Here is a 23,569-nt window from a genome sequence, read left to right on the forward strand (position 1 = left end):
TCATCAGTCCTCATGCCTTCCAGGCCCATCTCACCTGCTAACCATTTATGTGACTTTCCAGAATCACTTTCCTTTTCTTGGCCTACTTTTTCTTATTGCAAAATAAAAGCTTTGGGTATTAACAAATAATCACTCTAGGTTGGCATGGTGGCTCATGCCTGTCATCCCAGCATTTTGGGAGGCTGAGATTGGGAGATTGCTTGGGGCCAGGAGTTTGAGACCAGCCTAGGCAACATAGCAAGACCCCATCTCTACAAAAAATACAAAAATTAATTGGGCATGGTGGCATGCACTTCAGTCCCTACTTGGGAGGCTGAGGTAGGAGGATTGCTTGAGCCCAGGAGTTGGAGGTTATAGCTGTGATCGTTCCACTGCACTCCAGCCTGGGTGACAGAGGGAGACCTTGTCTCAAAAATAAATAACAATAATAATAATCATCATCACTTTGGTTTCCTAGCCCAAAGAGGGAAGCACCTCGCCCCTCCCTCCACCCTGTTGTGAAGAAGGGAAAAGTGGCTGAGCACTGGGGTGCCTTAGAGCGGCTTTGTGCCCTCTTTGTGCTCTACTACCCTGGAGCTCAATCCTTGAGTCACACAAACAGCCGGCCCCAGTGCAGGCCCACTGTGAGGATGGCTCAGAATAACAAAGGGCTGGGACTGAGATTCTCACACGTGAGTAAGTGTTCACAGAAATCACCTGGAGGGGCCAGGTGGTGGCTCACGCCTCTAATTCCAGCACTTTGGGAGGCCGAGGCAGACAGTTCACCTGGAGGTCAGGAGTTCAAAACCAGCCTGGCTAACATTGTGAAACCCTGTCTCTACTAAAAAAATACAAAAATTAGCCAGGCATGGTGGCGCATGCCTGTAATCCCAGCTACTAGGGAGGCTGAGGTAGGAGAATCATTTGAACCCAGGAAGTGGAGGTTGCAGTGAGTCAAGATCTTGCTGCTGCACTCCAGCCTGTGCAACAAGAGCAAAACTCTATCTTGAAAAAAAAGAAAAAAGAAATCAGTCGGGTGTGGTGGCTCATGCCTGTAATCCCAGCACCTTGGGAGGCCGAGGTGGGCAGATCATGAAGTCAGGAGTTCGAGACCAGCCTGGCCAATATGGTGAAACCCCATCTCTACTAAAAATACAAAAATTAGCCAGGCACGTTGACGTGAGCCTGTAGTCCTAGCTACTTGGGAGGCTGAGGCAGGAGAATTGCTTGAACCCAGGAGGTGGAGGTTGGAGTGAGCCAAGATCACACTACTGCACTCCAGCCTGGGTGACAGAGCGAGACTATGTCTCAAAAGAAAGAAAGAAAGAAAAAAGAAAAAAAGAAATCACCTGGAGGTGCTTATTTAAGTTCAAGGTTGCAGTGAGCTATGATTGCACTACTGCATTCCAGCCAGGGTGACAAAGCAAGACTCTGTCACAAAAGAAAAAAAAAAACACTTATCATTATCCAACATGTAATATGTTTTCTTGATTAAAGTCTTTCTCCCAACCCTAGAATGCAGGCACCGTGAGGACAGGGACTTTTTTTTTTTTTTTTTTTTTTTTTCGAGACACTCTCACTCTGTCACCCAGGCTAGAATGCAGCAATCTTGGCTCACTGCAACCTCTGCCTCCTGGATTCCAGAGATTCTTCTGCCTCAACCCTCTGAAGCAGCTGGGATTACAGGTGTACACCACCATGCCCAGCTAATTTTTTTGGTATTTTTAGTAGGGATGACATTTTGTCATGTTGGCTAAGCTGGTCTTGAACTCCTAGCCTCAAGTGATCCACCTGCCTAAGCCTCTCAAAGTGCTGGGATTACAGGCATGAGTCACCACACCCAGCCAGGGATTGTCTTTTCTGTTCATTGCTGTATTCCCAGCACTTAGAACATTACTTGGAACATATAGGTAACAAGTGCTCAATAAATACTTGTGGAATGAATGAATGAATGCGCTTGCAAGAGGTGCGTTTGAGTTCCAGGCAGGAAGAAGAAAGCAGAAGAGGAGAAAAGGATGATGTCTATATCAGGAAAGCAAAAACTTTTCCAGAAATCCCTAGCAGATTTCTACTTACATCTTCTTAGCCAAAACCATGTCACATGGCAACCCATTGCCATAAGAGAGTCTGGGAATATGAGTATTTTTACCTGGGCACACTGCCCTCCTTGAACAAAATTATCTTTTAAGGAAGGAGGAAGGGAAGAATGGATATTGGAACGGCAACCTGTAGTGTCTACCAATGGGTTTATCCTGGACCTGATCAAGCAGAATCTGAAGATGGTAATTTCTTTTTTTTGAGATGGAGTTTCACCCTCATTGCCCAGGCCAGAGTGCAGTGGCGCGATCTAGGCTCAATGCAACCTCCGCCTCCTGGATTCAAGCTATTCTCCTGCTTGTAGCTGGGATTACAGGCACCCACCACTACATCCATCTAATTTTTGTATTTTTAATAGAGACCGGGTTTTCACCATGTTGTCCAGGCTGGTCTCGAACTCCTGACCTCAGGTGATCCACCTGCCTTGGCCTCCCAAAGTGCTGGGATTACAAGTGTGAGCTACCGCGCCCAGCCAAGGATAGTAGTTTTGATCCAGGTAACTCTTGGACCACATCGTAAGAAAAATGGCCAGGGTAGACCAGGCACGGTGGCTCACGCCTGTAATCCCAGCACTTTGAGAGGCCAAGGAAGGTGGATCACCTGAGGTCAGGAGTTTAGGATCAGCCTGGCCAAGATGGTAAAACTCTGTCTCTACTAAAAAAATACAAAAATTAGCTGGGCATGGTGGTGGGCACCTATGATCCTAGCTACTCAGGAGGCTGAGGCAAGAGAATTGCTTGAACCTGGGAGGTGGAGGTTGCAGTGAGCCGAGATTGCTCCACTGCCCTCCAGCCTGGGCGACAGAGCGAGACTCTTGTCTCAAAAAAAAAAAAAAAAAAAAAAAGAAAAAAAAAAAAAAGGAAAAAAAAGAAAAGAAAAATGGCTGGGGTAATAAAATGAGCCCAGATTGAATTTTTTTTTTTTTCTCTCTCTTTTTTGAGATGGTGTCTTGTTATGTTGCCCAGGCTGATCTTGAATTCCCGGGCTCAAGCAATCCTCCTGCCTTTAGCCTCCTGAGTAGCTGGGATTTCAGGCATGTGCCATCATGCCCAGCTCCAGATTAAAATGTTCTAAAGTCATCCTCCTGGGTGATGGACACACTGGTGAAGAACATCTGTTGTGCTGGCTGCCCAGAGCCCATTCAACTCCACTCCTACTCCCATCATCTTTTTTGAGAAATACTTTTATTTCCACCTCATCCCTCCCCCATCTGCATCGTTACAGCCTTGGGACTCTTGGAGGTTTTGTTTGTACATCATATTCCCACCCACCTGACCCAAACTGCTAAATCAGAGTCCCATTCCCATGAATTTGGCATTGGGACCGAGATGCTAAGTCTCTCCGGATGGCTGGATCATGTACCCAGAGAGCTGCTAGCAGACGTATTTCTTACATCACGAACTGGAGCAGCTGAGGACAGAGTGCGAACCCCACACAGAAGGAGGTGTGATGAAACAGAGAGGGTCTTTGTGGTGTTTGAGTCCCTGGTACTAGGTCATTCCTGAGACCTGGGTCTGTCCTTGCCCTTGCGTGCGACAGCACGCCTCTGGGTCAGGCCAGCTTCAGTGATTCTTTAGCGGTGGCCAAGAATTCTAACTCACACTCACCCCATCCATCCTAAGCCAAGGGGACAGAGGGTAGTGTTTTCTACACCCCAGCTCTAGGTTCTGAGAACAAAAAGAAGCAACTCTGTGGAGAGCAGGTGTCCAGTTTTGGAGGAAGAAGTGAAACATGGCAGTTTCCTTATCAACGAACTATCAACAAAAAACCAAGAGGCCTGGGTCAAGGGAGAGTTTCTACCCTCTGGCTGTTTCTGTGGGGCTCAAGGAAACCACCTGCTGTACAGGTGATCCCACTCCTAACGGAGGAGTGAGTGGTTTTGTGGTTTTGTTTGTTTGTTTTTTTTTTTTGAGACAGAGTCTCACTCTGTCACCGAGGCTGGAGTGCAGTGGCACCATGTCGGCTCACCGCAACCTCTGTCTCCTGTGTTCAAGCAGTTCTCCTGCCTCAGCCTCCCGAGTAGCTGGGATTACAGGTGCCCACCACCACACCCGGGTAGTTTTAAAAATATTTTTAGTAGACATGGGGTTTCACTATTTTGGCCAGTCTGGTCTTGAACTCCTGACCTCAGATGATCCACCTGCCTCGGCCTCCCAAAGTGCTGGGATTACAGACGTGAGCCACTGCACCCGGCCTGAATGAGTGGTTTTACAATAGGACCTCTAGGCAAGGGTCTGCAGATCTGGTCTAATACCCAACCTTGCCCTTTGAGATAAATCACTCTGCTGGACGCGGTGGCTCAAGCCTGTAATCCCAGCACTTTGGGAGGCCGAGACGGGCGGATCACGAGGTCAGGAGATCGAGACCATCCTGGCGAACACGGTGAAACCCCGTCTCAAATAAAAAATACAAAAAAACTAGCCGGGCGAGGTGGTGGGCGCCTGTAGTCCCAGCTACTCGGGAGGCTGAGGCAGGAGAATGGCGTCAACCTGGGAGGTGGAGCTTGCAGTGAGCTGAGATCCGGCCACTGCACTCCAGCCTGGGTGACAGAGCGAGACTCCCTCTCAAAAAATAAAAATAAAAATAAAAATTAAAAAAAGATAAATCACTCTGTCCTCTGTCCCTGGCTGTCACCACTTGGGAACCATGTATAGTGCCTGTCAGTTTTCCTGAGGCACACATGGGCTAGAGAAGTTAGTGTGGTAAAGAGGGTGAAACATGGGTTCTAGAGTCTGCAAGTCCAGCTTCATCACATACTGGGTTTTTAGCCAGTTAGTTAATTTCGCTTACTTCCATCTCTTAATCAGTCACCATAACCCTCTCACTAGGAGAATGAAATGAGTGTGAGTGTGTGTCTGTGTGTGTGTGTGTAAAGCATCTTACACAATACCTAGCAAATGCCCCCGAAGTAGCAGAGCCACTCCAGCCCTGTAACCCTGTTAGAGATCGGGGGAGAGCCTGGCAGAGACAGGACATCCCTCCAAGAAAACCGTCAGAATAGTTGGTTTACTGCCCGATTTTTGCAGCAAACTTCAGTGCTCCCCTAGGAGTCAGGGTTCAAAGCTTTTTTTGTTCGTTTTTTTAGCAGTAACTAATTTTCATTTCCTGTAAGACCTCCACACTACAGAGAGCTAGTGGCTAGAACCCAGCAGGAGGGAAAAGAGGTCCTGAGAAGAGAGGATATGGGAAGCTAGTCCTTCTTTTCTTTTCTTTTCTTTTTTTAAGACAGAGTTTCGCTCTTGTTGGCCAGGCTGGAGTGCAATGGCACAATCTCAGCTCACTGCAACTTCCACCTCTCGTGTTCAAGCGGTTCTCCTGCCTCAGCCTCCCAAGTAGCTGGGACTACAGGCGCCCGCTACCACACCCGGCTGATTTTTGTATTTTCAGTAGAGACAGAGTTTCACCACGTTGTCCAGGCTGGTCTCGAACTCCTGACCTCAGGGATCCACCTGCCAAAAGTGCTGGGATTACAGGCGTGAGCCACCGTACCTGGCCTAGTCTTTCAAGTTATTGTAATTCAGCACCCACCAGGGGCCAGGCACATCTATGTGGTTTACATGCATTCTTTCCTCCTTTAACCCCTTTGGCGGATCAATGAGGGCACAGGGAGTATGACATCGACAGCTAATCTGGACACCACTGAGGCAGTTCTGAAATCTGCTAGTCGCTCAGAATTAACTGGTTGGGGACGACCAGCCTAGAACACAAACAGCTGCTGCCACAGCGCTGGCACAGACTTCCGTCTAGTGCCTGGGACCTGCTCCTCAGCCCTATTGGGCAAACAGATCTCCGTTCATTAAGCAACCAGTTCTTTTCCAAAGTGCTGATAACTACAGCTGGAATCCATAGGCTCTTTTCTTCTTCTTTTTTTTCTTTTCTTTTCTTTTTTTTTTTTTTTTTTTTTTTGAGATGGAGTCTTGCTCTGTCACCCAGGCTGGAGTGCAGTGGCACAGTCTCACGTCACTTCAACCTCTGCCTCTAGGGTTCAAGCGATTCTCCTGCCTCAGCCTCCAGAGTAGCTGGGATTACAGGTGCATGCCACCACACCAGGCTAATTTTTGTACTTTTAGTAGAGATGGGGTTTCACCGTGTTGGCCAGGGTGGTCTCAAACTCCTGGCCTCAGGTGATCTGCCTACCTCAGCCTCCCAAAGTGCTAGGATTACAGGTGTGAGCCACTGCATCTGGCTGATACACTCTTGAGTCCCTACTGGAAAAACAAGGAAGAGAGAGAAAGGAGAAAATGAAAAAGGAAGGGAGTAAAAGAAGGAAGAAACAAAGGGAAGAGAAGGCAGGCAGTCAACTCCATGACGATACTCATTCCTTTATTGTCAACTGTGTTGATTGGAACAGGGCTGGGGCCTGCAAGCTGCTGGCAGCACCCAGCTGCAGGTACATTTCAGCTCAACAGAGAGGCCTCCATCCTAAGCCAAGGGGACAGAGGGGAATGTTTTATATATATATTTATATATTACATATGTCCCGTATAGTCATATGTATAGAGTGACAAGAATGGGCCACTGCATTGTTAACTGTTGTCCTAAATAAAGACCATAGCAACACACATGAGAATTTGGTCCTAATCAAGGCCCTTACTTTGTCAATCAAATATTTGATACACCAAAAGGAAAAGGAGAGAAAGAGAGACAGAGAGACTGAGATCCAGCCACCCCTGGTGGCCCTGTTCCCAGCAGATCTTACGCTGAGTGTAGAGTGTCCCCTGTGGAGGTAAACACGCACACAAACACGCACACACATACACACGTACACAAAACCGCAGGCAGGAGCTCCTCCTCCGACCATACCTTGGGCCCAGCCCTCGGACTGGGGGTGCTGATTTGGGTATATTGTGCTATAAGACTGTGAGCAAGGAGTGACAAGACAATGCAAAGGCGATGTGTCCAAGTGATGAATGGGGTGATACGTGCTGCTTCGTCCACAAACGAGAAAGAGGTCAGTGGGAGAGGCTGTTCAACTCAGCCCTGGAGGTCCCCCTGCACTCAGGCCACCTGGTGGATTTCTACACACAACTCCTGTCCCAGCCACAGTCGAACCTCTGATCTGAATCCTGAGTCTCAAATAATCTCTTGGGCTCTGATGAAAATTGTGATTTCCTGGAAGGACAGGAGCAAATGGCAACTGGGTGGCTCAACCCTCTAGTCCGGTAATGAGGCAGAAATGACAGTGTCGCTGAGTTAAATCGGACCCAAGCTTGATCCTCAGAGCAGAACTTGAACGATGTAAGAAGGGTTCACTTCCTGAAGGAAAGAGAATAACCCCTGCCACCACCTCCCACAGCCCCCATTTCAGGCAGACTTGTCAGTCTCACGGCTTCACCCCAGCGACAGCACTCTTTATATTCTAGGAGCTGGAGACTCGCACTATTAGGGCACTTTGAAATCCTAACTCACTTGCTTTTGTTATTACCTCTTTACCCCTCCACCAAAATAAACACTTAAAAAGCCAGTCAATGAACATTAACCATTTTTTTTTTTTTGTAGAAATTTACTTATCACTTGAGATACCGGGAAACATTTTGGCCATCACAAAGGAAGGTAAGGAGTATCCCCCAGGAACCAATTTGCATAACTAGTGAATAAAGGATCTATTTTCAACAAAATAATACCTTAAAAATGCAATTCAGAAACAGGGGTAATAGGCAAAGCTGGAAAAGATTGTGCCTGGGCTTCTGTTTCCTGTGACAGATGAAGGGGAAAAGCAGTAGATGTTAATATCTTCGTTTAGACAGGGGTAGAATGACGTTGACTCCTCCCTCTGTGAATGGGGTCTAGACAGCTGCAGGGAGAAATGATCAAAGCAGGCAGGAGCAGCCTCTCGAAAATGGGGAGTTGCCTTGAGGGCCTGTCGATCAAAATGACTCCTCAGAGGGGACAGAAACAAAGGGATTTGGTGGAGGGACTTCCGTTGATGACTGCTCAAGTTGTCTCAATTGCTGTTCCATTTCCTGCAGGTTCCAAGGTGATGGTCACTGGCTGGTCCACAGTTCCCATCCAAGGTGGGCAGAAAGCAGAGTCTGGGCAGCTGTGAGTTCTTGCCGAAGCTGAAGAGCATGAGCTATGTTGGCGAGGTTATTAATGTCCTTGAAAAGGAGCCCAAGAGGCTGTATGAGGTTGTCTGAGGCTCAGAAAGTGGAGAGTAGGGCTGTGTCCACAGGGAGCAGAGGCCCAACGCTGTCAGGGTGTCTCTTGTCCTCAGGGAACACCAAGCAGTTTCCTAGTCCCAGAAAGTGCTCAGGGGCTGCTCGCCATCAGTGTGGGAGAAGATGGAGGTTATGCAGTACGGTGGGTAGAAAAGGGACTGTCTTCTCAGGCACTGGCTACCTTCCCTTCTGGAGGCAGCTGACCGGGGAACAAGCCTGAGGTCTGACTGGGGGAGCTCTCAAGTCAGAAGAAAAGGAGGCTATGCAGTGACCATGGTACGCCCAGACGGCTCAGGCGAGGGCATCTCCCCAACATGAACTGAGCTCCACGAATAAATAACATGAATTAAATAAAGGAGGCAAAGAAGAGCAGGCAGAGGCACCGTCTGCCAGATTCTCACCCCTGCACACACGCACACGCACATGCACGCACACGCACACGCACACGCACCAAGCGGCAGATGAGATGAGCCGGGGTGGCTGCCCCATCCCAGGAGTCTATTGGATGGGCAGCCTGACGTGATGGTTGTCACTCATGGTCCGCCACTGCTGCGGGGTGCAGAGAAGCAGAGGCCAGGGAGGCATGTGTGGTGGAAGGTGGAGGCCTCTGAGGACTCTGGCACCTGCAGGGGAGATGAGGCAGGCGAAAGGGGAGGTTAGGGAAATGCAGGTAACAGGAAAGTAAGTCCTCTTCTTTGCCCCATCCTGCTGCTGCAGGAACCCCTCCAACATCCCCAGTCACCCCTTGCCCTTCCTGCCCTTTGGGCACCAGCAAAACCCTCTTTAGCATCACCCAGCCCCTGCAGTTCCCCTGCCTGCTGGGTCCGGTGCTGCCTTGGACCATGGAGGTACTGACCAGGATCTGGACTTTCGGACTTTAGACGTGGAAGGTCTCTCCAGAAAGCTGTCCAGCCGCATGAGCCTCTCCATATGTAGCGCACGTGGGTCTTGTTCTTGGTCATGAGAGAATTCCATCTCAAAGACAGCTGGAGGGGACACGTCCAACTCCAGAAACATTATATTTTCAGCCTGTGGTGGGAATATCATGCCAGAATTGAGCAGTGCCCGGTCACTGTGCCTTCTAGGGACACAGCCAGTCTTGGGTGTAGCAGGGCTGATGAGGTGGTTAGGGGAAGCAGAGGCTGTGAGCATCCCCTCCCGTAGGCTCTTTTCTTTTTTTTTTTCTTCTGAGATGGAGTGTCGCCCAGGCTGGAGTGCAGTGGTGCAATCTCGGCTCAATGCAACCTCTGCCGCCCGGGTTCAAGCAATTCTCCTGCCTCAGCCTCCCAAGTAGCTGGGACTATAAGGTGCCCATCACCATGCCCAGCTAATTTTTGTATTTTTAGTGCAGACAGGGATTCGCCATGTTGGCCAGGCTGGTCTTGAACTCCTGACCTCAGGTGATCCACCCGCCTCAGCCTCCCACAGTGCTGAGATTACAGGTGTGAGCCACCTCGCCCGGCCTTCCTCCCATAAGCTCTTTCTCCCCTCTCCACTTCTTACCCTGTACCTGGGGTGGGACCCCATTGCCATGGCAACCCGAGCATACTGGCTGATAGGCCTCTTGTAGCCCACTGCAGATGTTGGCCGCTTCTTCATCTGGCTGTTATTGCTGTAGGGAAGAGGCTATATTAGAAAGGATTTCTGTGGAACACAAACAGCAAATGACATCATGAGGATCTAAATATCATTCAGGTAGCCAGAAGGTCCTACAGACTGCAAGTTCTGGAATTTTCTTCTCCTTGTTCTAACACAGCTTGACAACTGAAGCTAGTGCAGTTGTCCCCTTCATCCGTGGTTTCGCTTTCCACAGTTTCAGTTACTGTGGTCCGAAAATAGGCAAGTACAGTATAATCAGATGTTTCGAGAGAGAGACACCACACCTGCATCACTTTTATTAGAGTATATTGTGTTTTTGTTGTTGAGATGGAGTCTTGCTCTGTCACCCAGGCTGGAGTGCAGTGGCATAATCTCAGCTCACTGCAGCCTCCACCTCCCAGGTTCAAGCAATTCTCCTGCATCAGCCTCCCGAGTAGCTGGGATTACAGGTGTGTGCCATCACACCTGGCTAATTTTATTTTATTTTTTCTTTTTTTGAGATGGAGTTTCGCTCTTATTGCCCAGGCTGGAGTGCAATGGCGTGATCTCGGCTCACCGCAACCACCGCCTCCCGGGTTCAAGTGATTCTCTGTCTCAGCCTCTCGAGTAGCTCAGATTACAGGCAGGTGCCACCATGCCTGGCTAATGTTTTGTACTTTTAGGAGAGACGTGGTTTCTCCATGTTGGTCAGGCTGATCTTGAACTCCCGACCTCAGGTGATCCACCCACCTCGGCCTCCCAAAGTGCTGGTATTACAGGTGTGAGTCACCGCGCCTGGCCTAACACCTGGCTAATTTTTGTATTTTTAGTAGAGACGGGGTTTTATTTTACCACGTTGGCCACGCTGGTCTTGAACTCCTGACCTCAAGCGATCTGCCTGCCTTGGCCTCCCAAAAATCTGGGATTTATAAGGCATGAGCCACTGCACCCGGCCTTATTAGAGGATAGTGTTATAATTGTTTTGTCTTATACATCTCATGTACCCCATAAACATATACACCTACTACGTACCCACAACAATTTACAAAAATTAATAAAATTTAAAATAAACCTCATAGCATACATAGGGTTTGGTACTATCTGCAGTTTCAGGCATCCACTAGAGGTCTTAAAACGTATCCCCTGCCAGGTGCAGTGGCTCACACCTGTAGTCCCAGCACTTTGAAAGGCCGAGACGGGTGGATCACCTGAGGTCAGGAGTTCGAGACCAGCCTGACCAACATCAAGACACCCTGTCTCTACTAGAAAGGTACATATTTACCAAAAGAGGTACATATTAATATTTCTTCACTCCTGTTGCTTTAAATTGTTTCTGCAGTAGAAAGGACTGATTGAAGGCTGAAATGAAATTCAGTCTCACTTTAACTTGTAGCTTTATATACTTTTTTTTTTCAGACAAAGTCTTGCTCTGTCACCCAGGCTGGAGTGCTGTGGTGCAATCTCGGTTCACTGCAACCTCTGCCTCCTGAGTTCAAGGGATTCTTGTGCCTCAGCCTCCTGAGCAGCTGAGATTACAGGCACATACCACCATGCCTAACTAATTTTTTTTTTTTTTTGGAGACAGAGTCTCGCTCTGTCACCCAGGCTGGAGTGCCATGGTGCGATCTTGCCTCACTGCAACCTCCGCCTCCTGGGTTCAAGCTATTCTCCTGTCTCAGCCTCCCGAGTAGCTGGAATTACAGGCAGCTGCCACCGCGCCCAACTAATTTTTTTTCTATTTTTAGTAGAAACGGGGTTTCACCATGTTGACCAGGATGGTCTCGATCTCCTAACCTTGTGATCCGTCCGCCTCGGCCTCTCAAAGTGCTGGGATTACAGGCATGAGCCACCGCACCTGGCCTAATTTTTGTATTTTTAGTAGAGGTCAGGGTTTCACCATGTTGGCTGGTCTCAAACTCCTGACCTCAAGTGATCTCCCTGCCTTGGCCTCCCAAAGTACTGGGATTACAGATGTGAATCACTGCACTTGGCCATTTTGTTTTTTGAGTCACAGTCTCACTGTCACCCAGCCTTCATTTTTTTTTTTTTTTTTTTTTTTGGAAATGGAGTCTCGCTCTGTCGCTAGGCTAGAGTGCTGTGGCACAATCTTTGCTCACTGCAGCCTCTGACCCCCTGGTTCAAGCGATTCTCCTGCCTCAGCCTCTCGAGTAGCTGGTATTACAGGCACATGCCACCACATCCAGCTAGTTTTTGTATTTTTAGTAGAGATGGGGTTTCACCATGTTGGCCAGGATGGTCTTGATTTCCTGACCTCGTGATCCACCCACCTCAGCCTCCCAAAGTGCTGGGATTACAAACATAGGCCACCATGCCTGGCCAGTAATTTTTAATTTTTAGTAGAGATGGGGGGGTTTCGCTATCTTGGCCAGGCTGGTCTCAAACTCCTGACCTCAGGTAATCCTCCTGCCTTGGCCTCCCAAAGTGCTGGGCTTATAGGCATGAGCCACTCTACCTGGCCTATTTTTCTTCATAGGAGTTAGCATAATAAAAAGGTTAAAAACTCAGGCTTGAAATGAAAAGGAACAAAGTTAGAAGGCTCACATTTCTCAGTTTCAAAATTAATACAAAGCACCAGGTGCAGTGGCTCATGCCTGTAATCCCAGCCCTTTGGGAGGTCAAGGTGGGTGGATCACCTGAGGTCAGAGTTTGAGACCAGCCTGGTCAACATGGTGAAACCCTGTATCTACTAAAAATACAAAAATTAGCCGGGCGTGGTGGCGGGCGCCTGTAGTCCCAGCTACTCGGGAGGCTGAGGCAGGAGAATCGCTTGAACCTGAGAGGCGGAGGTTGCAGTGAGCTGAGATCCGGCCACTGCACTCCAGCCTGGGCGACAGAGTGAGACTCTGTCTCAAAACACACACACACACACAAAAGCAAAACAAAACAAAAAAACTTATTACAAAGCTATGGTAACCAAGATATTAGAGAACTTGCATAAGACAAACATATAGATTAATGAAACAGAACTGAAACTCCAGGGCCAGGCGCGATGGCTCACGCCTGTAATCCCAGCACTTTGGGAGCCTGAGGCGGGTGGATTGCCTGAGCTCAGGAGTTTGAGACCAGCCTGGGCAACACGGTGAAACCCCGTCTCTACTAAAATACAAAAAAACAGCCAGGTGTGGTAGCGTGTACCTGTAATTCCAGCTACTTGGGAGGCTCACACAGGAGAATTGCTTGAACCCAGGAGGCAGAGGTTGCAGTAGGCAGAGATCGCGCCATTGCACTCTAGCCTGGGTGATAGAGCAAGACTCTGCGAGACTCTGTCTCAAAAAAAAAAAAAAAAGGGCAAAGGATCTCAATAGATACTTCTCAGAAGATATACAAATGGTTGATAAGCACATGAAAAGATGTTCAACATTAATAGTCATATAGGGAAATCTAAATCAAAACCACAACGGGGACCCGGTGCGGTGGCTGACACCTGTAATCCCAGCACTTTGGGAGGCTGAGGCATGTGGATCCCTTGAGCCCAGAAATTGTTCATCACAATGAACAAACAGGCCAGCCTCAGAGACTCATGCTTGTAACCCCTACACTTTGGGAGGTTGAGGTGGGAGGATCATCTGAGGCCAGGAGTCTGAGGCTGTAGTGTGCTTGATTGTGCCAATGAATAGCCACTGCACTCCAACCTGGGCAACAGAGCAAAGATCCCAGCTCTAATTTAAAAAAAAAAAGTTTTGGCTCACGCCTGTAATCCCAGCACTTTGGGAGGCTGAGACGGGCGGATCACGAGGTCAGGAGATCGAGACCATCCTGGCTAACACAGTGAAACCCCATCTCTACTAAAAAAAATACAAAAAAATTAGCTGGGCGTGGTGGCTGGCACCTGTAGTCCCAGCTGCTGGGGAGGCTGAGGCAGGAGAATGGTGTGAACCCAGGAGGCAGAGCTTGCAGTGAGCTGAGATCGCGCCACTGCACTCCAGCCTGGGAGACAGAGCAAGACTCTGTCTAAAAAAAAAAAAAAAAAAAAAAAAAAAAAAAGTTTATGGGCAGGCTCAGTGGCTCATGCCTATAATCCCAGCACTTTGGGAGTCCAAGGTGGGCGGATCACCTGAGGTCAGGAGTTGAGACCAGCCTAGCCAACATGGTGAAACCCCGTCTCGACAGAAAATACAAAAATTAGCCAGTCATGGTGGCCTGCGCCTGTAGTCCCAGCTACTTGGGAAGCTGAGGCATGAGAATCATTTGAACCCGGGAGGCAGAGGTTGTAGTGAGCTAAGATCACACCACTGCACTCCAGCCTGGGCAACAGAGTGAGACTCCGTCTCAAAACACACACACACACACACACACACACACACACAAATTTTTGTGTGGTTCTATGTAGATGCAGAAAGACTGCCACAATATATTAATAAAAGAGCAAATAAAAATATGAAGTTTTTGTTTGTATTTTTAAGTTTTTTTTAGAGATGGGGTCTCGCTATATTGTCCAGGCTGGTCTCAAACTCCTGGCCTCAAGTGACCCCCCAGCCTCAGTATCCCCAAGTGTTGGGATTACAGGCATAAGCCACCACACCTGGCCAGTTTTAAGGAAATGCGTGTGTGTGTGTCTGCTTAGGAAAAAGTCTAGATATTCAACAAAATGTTGACAGTTATAATCTTCGAATTGTGTGATTATGGGTGATTTTTATTTTCTTTCTGCCTTTCTGCAATATCTGAAAAATTTTTTTACAATGAATATGTATAACCTTATATCTAATTAATTAGTTCAAACATCTACAGGAAATATGTATCTGTATGACTGCCATCCAGTTTTGTCAAGAATGCTGCTGTGAACATTTCTAAAGGTATTTTCATGTTTGTATTTAACATTTTCCCTGGGGTATGGATCCAGGAATGGAAGTGTTGCATTGTCGGGTATGCAAATTCTCAGCTTTACTTGATATTGTCAATTGCTTTTCAAAGTGATTATACTTATGAAAGTTTCCATTGGTCTACATCCTAGAGAGCTCACTGAGTGCTTTTTACTGTCAGCAATTTGGTGAGTGTGATGGATTATTAAAATACTTTTACTACCCTGAACGAAAACAAACAGAAAAAAGAAAGAAAAGAAAACAAGAAAGCTACTTCCATTTTAAAAAATAAAAGAACACAGGTTTTGGAGTGAGTCAGACCTGGGTTTGAATGCTGGCTCTGCCCCTTCAAGCTCTTTTACTTGGGGAGGTGGCTTACTATCTCTGAGCCTCAGATAGATCATCCCTATCATACAGAACTTCTGAGATTAAACAAGACAAGCACTTAGCACAGTATGCCCGCCACAGGGCTTAACACATGGCAGCTGTGATTATGATTTCTTTTCAGTTCTACTTGCTAATTTCAAGTGGGGATACAAATGAAATGAGCAAGGATAAAAGTCAAAAGGCGACAGTTGGAAGAGGAGAAGAAACAGGCCGAGTAACTCAAAGATAGGACATTCTGTCCTTGAACAGCAGAACAAGCTGTGCAGGGGCCCGCAGAACAATGGCTGCCTTCTGCAGCTGGCAGAATGGGAAATAACATTCTTGTGGTTTAGTTTATGACGCATATAAAAAGGTGCTGTCCCCCATTAGTGGTCCCTGCTGACCCTGTCCATAGATGAAAACAAGGAAAGATAAGGCTCCAGAAGCCCCAGCTGGGTCTGCAGCTGAGCTTACAGGATGCCGGGAGGCGTGTCTGTGGGGACAGGCAGCCTCAGTGGCAGTGGCAGCAGGGAGACAGTCCTGCTGCAGACGCTGCTGGAAATGCAGAGCCATCCCCTCTAAGAGGGGAGTGGGAAAATTAGGAAAACAGCAACTTATTTACAAGGTGCTTCTACACAGTTCATCTGAACTTAACAACCTCCCGATGTGTGGATAGAGCAAAGAAGACTGCAGCTCAGGGAGGTGCAGTGCCTCAGTGCCTTTTGTGTCCAAGGTCATGCAATTAGGGAGAGACTAGGAATCTGAATCTTCCCATATACTCCTTTTAAAATTATTATTGGCCAGGCACGGTGGCTCACAGCACGCCTGTAATCCCACACTTTGGGAGGCCGAGGCAGGTGGATTACCTGAGATCAGGAGTTCGAGACCAGCCTGGCCAACATGGTGAAACCCTGCCTCTACTAAAACTATAAAAATTAGCTGGGCGTGGTGGCAGGCGCCTGTAGTCCCAGCTATTCAGGATGCTGAGGTGAATCACTTCTACCCGGGAGGCGGAGGTTGAGTGAACCGAGATCGTGCCACTGCCCTCCAGCCTGGGTGACAGAGTGAGACTCTGTCTCAAAACAATATATATAATTATTATTTTGCGGCTGGGCATAGTGGCTCACGCCTGTAATCCCAACACTTTGGGAGGCCAAGACAGGTGGATCACCTGAAGTCAGGAGTTCAAGACCAGCCCGGCCAATTTGGTCAAATCCCCCTCTCTACCAAAAATTCAAAAATTAGCTGGGCATGGCGCACGCCTGTAACCCCAGCTACTCAGGATTCAAGCCTAGACGACAGAATGAGTCTCGGTCTAAAAAAAAAAAAAAAAAAAAAAAAAAAAAAAAAATCATTGCTTTGTGAAATTTTTGAATTGGGCAACACCTCATTCTATGCCATAGAGTGGGTGTTCCCCACAAGGACTCTAGCTAGTATCATCTCTCAGGAGGACACTGGGCCAGAACAGATGGGCCAGTGAGTGCCTTTGAAAGCTCAGGCGCTGGGAACAGGACAGAGGGACAGGGCTGGGTGAGCAGAGGATCAGCACAAATTGGCAGCCTGACCCAATAAAGATGCCAGGGCTATTCTGGGTGGCATGTGGGAGAGAAGGGTTGGGGGAAGGGAGTCTGTAATTGGGGCACCGACCTTCCCATCGACTCCCTCTTCTGCCCCAGGCCTACTTTCCATGATTGATCCTCTATAGAAAGCAGGTTGTGGCAGCCCAGAGCTGAGGCCTGGGTCTGCAAATTATGCACCCCTCCCTTTAAGCACCCCTCCCAGCAGGGCCCCACAGCCACAGTTATCCTGCGTGCAGTAGATCCGAGGCGTTCTCCTAGGACCCTCCCTCTGTAATTGGCTGCTATCATTTTTTTCCCTTTAATATTAAAAAGTCATCTCTCAGCTCCATCTCAGGGGCTGACACCATTCTCTTTCCTGGCTGTCTGATCACTTCCTTTCCCCTCTCCTTCCTTCCCGTTCTTCCTTTCTCCCTCCCTGCCTCACTCTGTCACCCAGGCTGGAGTGCTGTGGCAAGATCTTGGCACACTGCAACCTCCGCCTCTCAGATTCAAGTAGCTGGGATTATAGGTGACAGCCACCACACCCGGCTAATTTTTGTATTTTTAGTAGAGACGGGGTTTTGCTATGTTGGCCAGGCTGGTCTCGAACTCCTGGCCTGAAGTGATCCACCCGCCTTGGCCTCCCGAAGTGCGGGGATTACAGGTGTGAGTTACTGCGGCCGGCCTCGCCCTCTTGTTCTGAAAGCAGGCATCCGACATCATCGGGTGCGTTTCCTTCTAGTTCCTTCCTGTGCATTCAACACAGACAATCAGGCTTTCCTCTCCGATCTGGCTGCTTTGTCCTGGCAGGCTGTCTGTCCACCTTGTTCCACTGCCCCGCTTGTCTGAACTCTCAGCCTTCCCATTTCCCCTCCATGCTGTACCCAACCCGCCTGGGAAGCTGCAGCTGCTCACTGCTTCACACTGTCTTCAATTCCCACAGGTCTGAAGAAATCCAGGGACTCAACGCAGAGCTAGGAATGTTCTTACTGGGGTGAACTTTGCCTCTGTACAAAACCAGTTTAACTTTCTTTCCTGATTCTATTTAAAGCAAGAAACACTCTCTCTTTAAACCAAGAGGCAGAGCCCAGGCGAGGTGGCTCACACCTGTAATCCCAGCACCTTTGGGAGGCCGAGGCAGACAGATTACCTGAGGTCAGGAGTTCAAGACAAGTCTGGCCAACACTGAAACCCCACCTCTACTAAAATACAAAAATTAGCCGGGCATGGTGGCAAACCCCTATAAATCCCAGCTACTCAGGAGGCTGAGGCACAAGAATTGCTTGAACCTGTGAGGTGGAGGTTGCAGTGAGCTGAGATCATGCCACTGTACTCCAGCCCAGGTGACAGAGTGAAACTCTCTCTCAAAAAAATAAAAATGAAAATAAATAAGTAAATAAAATAAACCCAGAGGCAGTTTAACAAAAAATCAACATCTAAAACAAAAACATCAAGTCAAACTGCCCTTGTAGGGCACTTCTAAGGGATAGAGGCAGGCCGGTTCCAGAGTCCCCATAATTAGAATATTGGCTTATCAGTATGAATGCAACTCTTCATTGATCATCTCCTCTGTACCAGGCACAGGCCTGGAACCTTACATTATTTCATTTCAACCTCGACAATCCTGCACGGTACCTATTATCCCCACTTTACAGATGAAGAAATTTGGGTTCAGAGAGGTTAAAAAAATTTACTCCAGGCCGGGCGTGGTGGCTCATGCCTGTAATCCTAGCACTTTGGGAGGCTGAGGCAGGCAGATAACCTGAGGTCAGGGGTTCGAGACCAGCCTGGCCAAGATGTTGAAACCCCATCTCTACTAAAAATACAAAAATTAGCCAGGCGTGGTGGTGCATGCCTGTAATCCCAGCTACTCTGGAGGCTGAGGCAGGAGAATCACTTGAACCCAGGAGGGGGAGGATGCAGTGAGCTGAGATCATGCCACTGCACTCCAGCCTGGGTGACAGAGTGAGACTCCATCTCAAAACAACAACAACAACAGCAACAACAAACACTTATTCAAGGCCACTAGTAAGTGGCAGAGCAGGAGCTGGAATTCAGAATGTTCTTTTTTTTTTTTTTTTTTTTTTGAGTCTTGCTGTGTTGCCCATGTTGCCCAGGCTGGAGTGCAGTGGTGCAATCTCAGTTCACTGCAACCCCCACCTCCCAGGTTCAAGCGATTCTTCTCCTACCTCAGCCTCCCGGGTAGCTGGGATTACAGGTGCCCACTACCACACCCGGCTAATTTTTGTATTTTTAGTAGAGATGGGGTTTCACCATGTTGGCCAGGCTGGTCTCAACTCCTGACCTCAGGTGATTCGCCCGCCTCAGCTTCCCAAAGTGCTGGGATTATAGGCATGGGCCACCACACCCGGACAAATTCAGAATGTTCTAAATCCAAAGTCTAGTCTCTCTCTACTGCACCACGATGCCTTTGAAAAGAATCTAGGGGCTGGGCACGGTGGCTCACGCTTGTAACCCGGCACTTTGGGAGGAGTTCACTTGAGCTCAGGAGTTCAAGACCAGCCTAGGCAACATAGTGAGACCCCTATCTCTACTAAAAATGAAAACAAATTCACTGGGTATGGTGGTCCATGTCTGTACTGTGGTCTAAACTACTCGGGAAATTGAAGCAGGAGGATCACTTGAGCTCAGAAGGTCAAGGCTGTAGTGAGCCATGATTGTGCCACTGCATTCCAGCCTGGGCAACAGAGTGAGACCCTGTCTCAAAAAAAGAAAGAAAAGAAAGAAAGAAAAGAATCTAGGGTGGCTGGGGTTACAAAGGTCAAAGGGCTAAAGTTGCAATGGAATTTTGTGTACTATAAAGCACAGGGTATGGATACTGTCACGTACATAACCCTTTAGAAGACAATTTTGTGGGGCTGGCACACACCTGTAATCCTAGCATTTTGGGAGGCTGAGGTGGGTAAACTGCTTGACGTCAGAAGTTTGAGACCAGCCTGGGCAACATAGTAAAATCCTGTCTCTATTTAAAAAAAAAAGAAGACAATTTTACCTAAACACAATTAAAAATGAAGCCTAGGCCAGGTAAGGTGGCTCATGCCTATAATCGCAATACTTTGCAAGGCTGAGATGGGGGTATCACTTGAGTCCAGGAGTTCAAGACCAGCCTGGGCAATGTAGTGAGACCTCATCTCTACAATAAATAAAAAATTAGTCAGACATGGTGGCACAAGCCTGAGGTCCCAGCTACCCAGGAGGCTGAGGTGGGAGGATCACTTGAGCCAAGGAGGTGAGCCAAGATTGTGCCACTGCACTCCAGCCTGGGCAACAGAGTGAGACCTTGTCTCAAAAAATTAAATTAACTGGACGTGGTGGCATGTACCTGTGGTCCCAGCTACTCAGGGGGCTGAGGTGGGAGGATTGCTTGAGCCTGGGAGGCAGAGGTTTCAGTAAGCCATGATGATGCCATTGCACTCTAGCCTGGGTGACAGAGTGAGACCCTGTCTCAAAAAAATAGAAAAAACTTAAATACAATTTAAAAATCTAGGTCGGGCACAGTGGCTCATGCCTGTAATGCTAGGACTTTGGGAGGCCGAGACAGGCGGATCACCTGAGGTCAGGAGTTTGAGATCAGCCTGGCCAACATGAAGAAACCCTGTCTCTGCTAAAAATACAAAAATTAGCCGGGTGTGGTGGCACATGCCTATAATCCCAGCTACTCGGGAGGCTGAGATAAGAGAATCTCTGGAACCCGGGAGGCGGAGGCTGCAGTGAGCTGAGATCACGCCATTGCACTCCAGCCTAGGCAACAGTCTATTATGAGAAACTAAAAATAAAAGGTCATACTTGTAAAATATTTATTGCTAGACCTAGCTGCAAAAAAAAAAAAAAAAAATTTTATTGAGACAGAGTTTCGCTCTTGTTGCCCAGGCTGGAGTGCAATGGCACGATCTTGCCTCACTGCAACCTCTGCCTCCTGGGTTCAAGCGATTCTCCTGCCTCAGCCTCCTGAGTAGCTGGAATTACAGGCGTGAGCCACCATACCTGGCTAATTTTGTATTTTTAGTAGAGACGGGATTTCTCCACGTTGGTCAGACTGGTCTCGAACTCCTAACCTCAGGCGATCTGCCTGCCTTGGCCTCCCAAAGTGCTAAGATTACAGGCCTGAGCCACCGAGCCAGTGCAAAAATATTTTTTAAAGTAACTTTAATATTATACAAGATTATGACTGTGGAAGACACCTCACCTTATCTTATTTTGTATCAACTAATGGCTACATAGAGATGGTAGAGAAAAAAGAGAAAGGGCTAGACTTCCAAAATAAGTTGATTAGGGATATTTCTCAAGAGTTGCCTGACAACTCCTTGTTTGAGAGAGGCAGCGGTCAGAGGGTGGGGTGGATGCTGAGAGCTGGAGTAGGCGGAAGGAGAATGTTTTTCGAACAGAAGCTTTCTAATGGGACAGCATGACTTTAGGTAATTTCTTACAAACTATGTTTTTTCCTCTCACTTTGAGCAGCTGTCAGTGTTCTCATCCCCAGAATGCCACAGGCCGAAATAAAGCAAAATATTCCACACTTGAGTTGAGCAAATGGAACAACGCCCTGATTAGTTAAATATGCTTTGGAGAGAAATAACTTTTCTGTTTGTTTTTTAGCCCTAATTAAGCGATGTGGCAAGTGGTGGGATCCAATGCTGAAGAAAGGACCTTTTCTGTGGGGAGTGGAGAAATTCGTTTCACAGCTGCAGCCTCAGATCCCATGGTCCCTGAAATGAGGAAAGCTGCCTTGTTCAAGGACCTCCCTGCCCTCAACCTTCCGCCGTGAAATGAGGGACATGGGGCAGATGACCTCAGAGATCCAGGCCAGCACCTCCCTGCCCCCTACCGTGCCCCACCAGGCTCTCTCTGCCAAGTCAGAATCACAACTGGGATTTCAATTACCGTGGAATTCTATTTACTTTATTCTAACCATTCTGGCTTTAAAAAGAGTAATTTTAAAAACTTGTTTCATATAAAAAAATTCTAGAACTGGCCAGGCACGGTGGCTCACGCCTGTAATAGCACTTTGGGAGGCCGAGGTGGGCAGATCACCTGAGGTCGGGAGTTCGAGACCAGCCTGACCAACATGGAGAAACCCCCGTCTCTACTAAAAATACAAAATTAGCCAGGCATGGTGGCGTATGCCTGTAATTCCAGCTACTCGGGAGGCTGAGGCAGGAGAATTGCTTGAACCCGGGAGGCAGAGGTAGTGGTGAGCCAAGATCATGCCATTGCACTTTAGCATGGGCAACGAGCAAAACTCCATCTTAAAAAAAAAAAAAAAAAAAAAAAATCCTAGAACCATTTTTACTTGGCTTTTCTATTTTTGTATTTTTTAAAGTTCTGAAATAAATATTAAATATTGCAAATTGCAGTCATCAGACATAGTGGACAGTGGCAAAAACAATGAAAAAGAAAATACTATATTCATGATTACCTGTTCTCTCTCTTTTTTTTTTTTTTTTTTTGATATGTAGTCTTGCTCTGTGGCCCAGGTTGGAGTGCAAAGGCATGATCTCAGCTCATTGCAACCTCTGCCTCCCAGGTTCAAGCAATTACCCTGCCTCAGCCTCCCAAGTAGCTGGGATTACAGGTGTGATCCACCATACCCAGATACCTGATATGTCTTAATAACTGTTTTGAAGTAATTTATTTCTTGGAATTCTTTATTATATTAGAGCATTCTGTAATTACTGTTCATATAATTTGTATTTAAGTGTAGTAGAGAACATTGGTAAATCATAATTGCCTTTTTTTTTTTTTTTTTTTTTGAGACAGGGTCTCACTCTGTTGACCAGGCTGGATGGAGTGCAGTGGTATAATCACGGCTCAGTGCAGCCTCAACCTCCTAGGTTCAAGCAATCCTCCCACCTCAGCCTCCCAAGTAGCTGGGAGTACAGGCATGTGCTAATGCCCAGCTAACTTTTTGTATCTTTTTGTAGAGATGGGGTCTCACTCTGTTGCCCAGGCTGGTTTTGAACACCTGGGCTCAAGCCATCTACCTGCCTCAGTCTCCTAAAGTGCTGGGATTACAGGCATCAGCCACTGTACCTGGCCTATAATTGCCTTTTACCCTACCCAGATGTATTTGAATATTTTCTGTACATATGTTGTACTTGGTCTTTATTCTGAACAGGTACAAACATATTCTGTATAAAACAGCATGGTTATGAATACACTTAACCATAATTTTGGAAAACCTTGTGAATCTATTTATAGCTTTAAATTTTCAATATAAGACTTTCAGGGAGGCCGGGCGCTGTGGTGCACGCCTGTAATCCCAGCACTTTGGGAGGCTGAGGTGAGTGGATCACCTGAGGTCAGAAATTCAAGACCAGCCTGGCCAATATGGCAAAACCCCGTCTCTACTAAAAACGCAAAAATTAGCCAGGAGTGGTGGTGGGCGCCTGTAATCCCAGCTACTCAGGAGGCTGAGGCAGGAGAATCACTTGAATCCAGGAGGCGGAGGCTGCAGTAAACCGAGATTGCACCATTGCACTCCAGCTTGGGCAACAAAAGCAAAACTCCATCTCAAAAGAAAAAAAAATTTAAGGGAACACTGTCCAATTGGTATTCATTTAGAAGAGTTGCCAACACAAACCTACAAATGCAATGTGGAAGCAACTATATGCAGATTTAAATTAATGGGTATAATGAATGTGTATGTTAGGACTAATTCTTTGCAAAGAATCTTGGAAAAGAAAACACTATAAAAGCTGCTCTACTTTATAGTCTGGTAGTTAAAATCCTGTCCTTTCATAGCTGCAGCCTGGGTTCAATTCTTGGTCAGGGAAGTCCCTTTACAAAGGATAAAATTAAGGCCAGGTTTGGTGACTCAAACCTGTAATCCCAGCTACTCAGGAGGCTGAGGCATGAAAATTGCTTGAAGCCAGGAGGCGGAGGTTGCAGTGAGCCAAGATAGTGCCACTGCACTCTAGCCTGGGCGATAGAGTGAGAATGTCTCAAAAAAAAAATAAATAAATAAAAATAAAAAGAATAAAATTTAAGGCCC

General features: G+C 47.5%; 1 protein-coding gene across 1 annotated transcript in view; it reads right to left on the bottom strand.

Annotated features, from left to right (window-relative positions):
- Positions 1-6,373: 6,373 nt before the first annotated feature.
- Positions 6,374-23,569, bottom strand: part of LOC105479794 (kinesin family member 3C) — a 53,304-nt gene continuing 36,108 nt past the window's right edge. The window contains exons 6-8 of the mRNA XM_011738080.2: positions 9,738-9,846; positions 9,091-9,263; positions 6,374-8,857 (exon numbers count right to left, since the gene is read on the bottom strand). Of these exons, the coding sequence (XP_011736382.1) occupies positions 8,764-8,857; positions 9,091-9,263; positions 9,738-9,846 (376 nt within the window). The 3' untranslated portion in view covers positions 6,374-8,763. The remainder of the gene's footprint in view (positions 8,858-9,090; positions 9,264-9,737; positions 9,847-23,569) is intronic.

The sequence above is a fragment of the Macaca nemestrina genome, chromosome 13, assembly GCF_043159975.1.
Source record: "Macaca nemestrina isolate mMacNem1 chromosome 13, mMacNem.hap1, whole genome shotgun sequence".
NCBI lineage: Eukaryota > Metazoa > Chordata > Mammalia > Primates > Cercopithecidae > Macaca > Macaca nemestrina.